Here is a 4,547-nt window from a genome sequence, read left to right on the forward strand (position 1 = left end):
AGGATAGCTGCATTTTTTCTAACTTTTCCTCAGGCTACACCAAACACAAGAGTATAAATTTGTATTTTTAGCACTCTGGCCTCTGGTGTCTGATCTCAGATCTCCAAAAAAAAGTTTGCTGTATGTCTGTCACACAAAAGCATCCCAGAGTTCCTAAAAACATAATTTAAAGTAGTGGCATGTTTAGGGGGGCCAGGGGCCTGGCCCCCCTGAAATTTCCCAAGATCGCAATACCATTCCAATTCAGTTTTTTTTTTTTTTTATTAGTCTGGAGCTGGTGCCCCCCCCCTCAACCGCTGATTTAAAGCAGCCCATAGTAGTTTTACTCTTCCAACACACTCAGAACTTTATAAATTAATGTAATACCCAACCGCCAGACTCAACGCTCCACAAGTTAACTGGTTAGGCCTAGACCTCGGTCTATGTGAAGGACATGTCAGAACAACCTTGGTCAATTCTACGTTTATCAGATTTTTTAGTGCCATTAGTTCAGAAATCTGGATGTTGTCCCCCTTATCTCATACACTCTTATTGAAGAGTATTACAATGCTTCAATTTCAACCAGCTAGCAACTCAAGAGAAGCTACAGCTTTTTGGTGGAGCAATATATTGACCTGGAAACGGTGCATATTTTAGAAGCGGAAGGACTTTTTGGAAATAAAGGGTTAGTGATAAAAGGGAGTTGCTATCACAGTTTTAAAAAGAGGGACAAGCCACATTCAATCAAAGTCTATCTTTCATGTGACAGTCAGATTATCAACAGTGCTTGTTCATGCGTTGCTGGAAGTGTTTTTTTGCAATCACCTGGTGTCACTCTTGAAAATTATCAGTTTGATGCAAAGTCGGAAGTACAAAGAAATCCCTGCCTCCCTGAGCTGCACCGAGATGCCTCAACAGTGGAATTACATGAGAAAGCGGGATCTTGAGCCACCAAAGGTGATGGACATTGACATTCGCCAAGTTCGGGAAGGAGGACTGTCAACTCCAAAGACAGTGCAGCTGTATGACCCGCGGGTCAGTAAAGATGATTGTCTCAGTCTGAGATTGCGAGTTGTGCAACTTAGTTTTTCCCTTAGCCCGACTGTATCTGCATTTTCAGGTAGGACAGTTTCTGTTACATAATCTTTGTTTATTTTCGTTAATGTTTTTTTATAAAGGTAAATTTGATTCACTAAAGCAATTAAATTTTACTCTCAGAAACAAAAATTTATGTTTAAAAGTTATATCTTCAAATGTAAGCTGTACCTGGGCTTAAGATCATGAGATGGCTCTCATGTGAACATTTTGATGATGAGAAAAACCTTTTTCTTTGCATTTCTCTGTTCTTCCTTTGGGCAGCTTTCTAGGCTTTGAACTGGGGAATGCAGAAGCTAAACTGTTCCATGTGTGAAGCATGCTGTGAGTTGCTGTTTTGACTTGCATCTCAGAAGTTTTGCTTCAGGACTACCAGGACACATGCCAAGGAATAAGACAACAAATAGCAAGTTCAAATAACGCAAACGGGGTTGTCGTACAAGTTTACATCCGTTTTTACAGGGCTTTCAGGCTTACAGCAGTCCCTTGCGTATTTTAGGGGGGGGATAGGGGTGATCTCTCTCCCTCTGAAGTCTGATAAAGTTTGTCATAAATGCCATAAAATTGGAAATTTTCCCAGTCCAAAGGGGCAACGGCGTTCTTGTAATGCCTTAAATTGCTTATTCCAGACTGTTCAAAAACCCTGGAACTTATCATCAGTTGCGTAACTAAGGATGGGTTGGTACATTGCACCAGAGGAATTTTTCTTTTATTGGTTTTGTAATAGAGACTTGAAAATGCATTTTTAACACAAAAATTCAGCTTTTAGGTACTAGAAGTGCGATTCATTTTCAATCTTCACCATACAATTTTCATCAAAATAGTATGGTTGGCACAGAATATTAGGTCATGTAGGTAGGAGTCATTAAAGAGCCACAGAGTAATTACTTTTTAATAGAAAAAAAAATGTAAGCTTTAGTTGTAAGTCCAAAAATGTAGTGCTTCATGCCAGAAAATACTTTTCTATCCTTGACCCTTCACCAACTTCATTATGAGCAGAAAAAAAATAGAAAATGACTTTTCTAACTAGACATTTTCTTAAAACTTAAACTCTTCGCACAAAACTAGTTTCAAGATAATTTAATCCTCTAAGATAGGTGTAAAAGAAGTAAATATATGGAATAGTACACCTTTTAGTTGTACATGGTTCTAAAATTTCCACTGCTTTGCGGCAGAAAGCACTGCTTTTAAACCATCTTCTCGCCCAAAATAGATATATTTACCACTTCAAACCTCAAAATTTTCTGCACAGATTTGACTTAGTCCGCACATTTTCGTCGTCCCTTCCTAAGGTCCAAAGGAATTAGGATGACCTTGCCTATAATTAAAATTGCTCTAGACAAGGAAGTACTTTTTACTTCTCCCCCCCCCCTCCTTTCATCGTAAATCCTGGATCTGTCACTACAATTAATGCCATTTTTTGCTTTCTTGACTACTATCTTATGTAGACTGACACCCCCCCCCCAAACGACATCCGGGCTACGCGGCTGGCTCTCTCATTTCCAGATTGATGCAAGCACTTTAAGTTTGAAGTCCAAGACATGCTAAAACTTGTATTTTTGTGTTAAGTAGACCTTTAAAAAAGGATTTTCTTGCAGATCTTTTGAAAGACGGCATTGAAAGAGGAGAATATTCCCAGGCCAAGCTTGTTCAGAATAGATTATTGGAATGCCCAGTGCTGTCAACATTGACCAACCATTTACAAGTAGATGATCCTACTTGTAGTATTGTAACCAATCTCAGTGTTGTAACCAGTGCATTGTTCAAGGCTGCTGAGTTTCCTGATTTTCCTGTGTATGGGCGTACAGGTAGTTACATGTTGACAAATCCTGATCCAAAACAGCAGCAAGTGATAGACTCCTTAAGAGTGTCAGCATCAGAAGCCAAAGAAATTGAAAAAAATTCTCGCAGACAGGCTGAAAGTGAAACGTGGTTCCGTGCACGTAAGTTTCGACTTACCTCCAGCAAATTTGGTTTGGTGGTGAAAAGGGTCACTCCTTGGAGCAAAAAATCAGTTTCGTATTTGCAGATAGAAATTTGGATAGAAACCCAGCTGTAAAGTGGGGCAGGACACATGAAGCAACTGCTGTTCAAATTTACAAAAAACTATGAAAAAAAGAGGAAGGGACGTTGTGGTTATGGACTGTGGGATTGTGATACCAGCTGAGTACTGGCTTGCCACGTCTCCTGATAGACGTGTGTTTGACCCATGCGAAAAAGAGACCCACATGGCATTATTGAAGTCAAGTGCCCATATAGTCTTTGAGACAAAACTGAGGAACAGTTTTTAGCTGAATGCCCATACCTCACATGCTTGAGAAAAGACCACCACTATTATTATCAGATCCAAGGGCAACTGGGCATTACTGGACTATCATGGTGTGACTTTGTATTATGAACATAAAATGTTATAATAATACAAAGGATACCTTTTGATAATATTTTTTGGGAAAATGAAGTCAAAACTCTGACTGATTTCTATTTCCAAAAATACCTGGAATACTTGTATGAGCTTCTGTAATTTGAGGTCATTTGATTAATGTGATAAACCTTTTCGACGTATCAAGAAACCACGAAAGAGAACCCCTCACAGGCACCAGTTACGGAAAAAAATTTCTTTGCGAACAAGTTTGAGTTGAGTTTTGCAACGCTGATTGATTGACGCTCAAGTTTCAGTAACGGTCCATGTTGCAGAAGCAACACTTCTTAAATGTTGAAGTAATGTATTTTGAGTTCCTTTTATTTTTGTGATTCAGAGTTCCTTTGATTTATGTGATTATGAGTTCCTGCGAATATAAGCACTCTTTTTGTAACCTATATATATATATATATAAAAGAAACCTAACTAAAACTTGTCTTTCATCAAAAATTCGGCCACTAGTCAAATCTGTTTTCTTTAATTTGGCTGGGTACTTGATTTTCCATACAAATTGATAAATTATTCTTGTTATTTCCTTTAATGTTGTTTTATTTGGTAGAGAAACTGTTGCATAATACCATATTATAGGGTATACAGAAATAATTACATACGGAGCCTTCTGGTGTATAGTTAGACTTCAGTTGTTTCCATAAGAAATTGCCTTTTTTACAATGCTTCTAATTTCATTCCAATTTACTTTCTACGTTTTTTTCCAACTGTTGTTGAAAACTGTTCCAAGTACTTTGGTTTCTTCTTTGGGTGGTACACCATGCACGACATCTCTATCCTCATCTCTGAGACTTGAACTCTCAGATTTTGATTTATTTATTTCTACCTTGAAAAACAAGGATCCACACTTGTGCCTCTAAAGAGGAGACCCACCACAATGTTAAGCGATTTCCGGTCCTAGTGGTCGCAGAGAGACAGCAGTGATCGCTTTTTGTAGCCCAAGCTCCAACTAAGAAACGTGCAAAATTTCACCCTCTCCGGACTTTATCTTCATGGGTAAAAGTGGGCCGGAAGTTTCGACCCTCCAGCCACAGCCCCCCTTTAA

The 4,547-nt window shown here is 38.7% G+C and overlaps 1 protein-coding gene across 1 annotated transcript; it reads left to right on the forward strand.

Annotated features, from left to right (window-relative positions):
• Positions 1–575: 575 nt before the first annotated feature.
• On the forward strand, positions 576–3,880 carry LOC148952002 (uncharacterized). The gene is made up of 2 exons (XM_089088793.1): positions 576–1,099; positions 2,673–3,880. The coding sequence occupies exons 1-2, from the start codon at positions 835–837 to the stop codon at positions 3,131–3,133; spliced, it is 726 nt and encodes a 241-aa protein (XP_088944919.1). The 5' UTR covers positions 576–834; the 3' UTR covers positions 3,134–3,880.
• Positions 3,881–4,547: the final 667 nt, after the last annotated feature.

Source organism: Artemia sp. Qi Xiang Cuo, chromosome 5 (assembly GCF_049724085.1).
Source record: "Artemia sp. Qi Xiang Cuo chromosome 5, ASM4972408v1, whole genome shotgun sequence".
NCBI lineage: Eukaryota > Metazoa > Arthropoda > Branchiopoda > Anostraca > Artemiidae > Artemia > Artemia sp. Qi Xiang Cuo.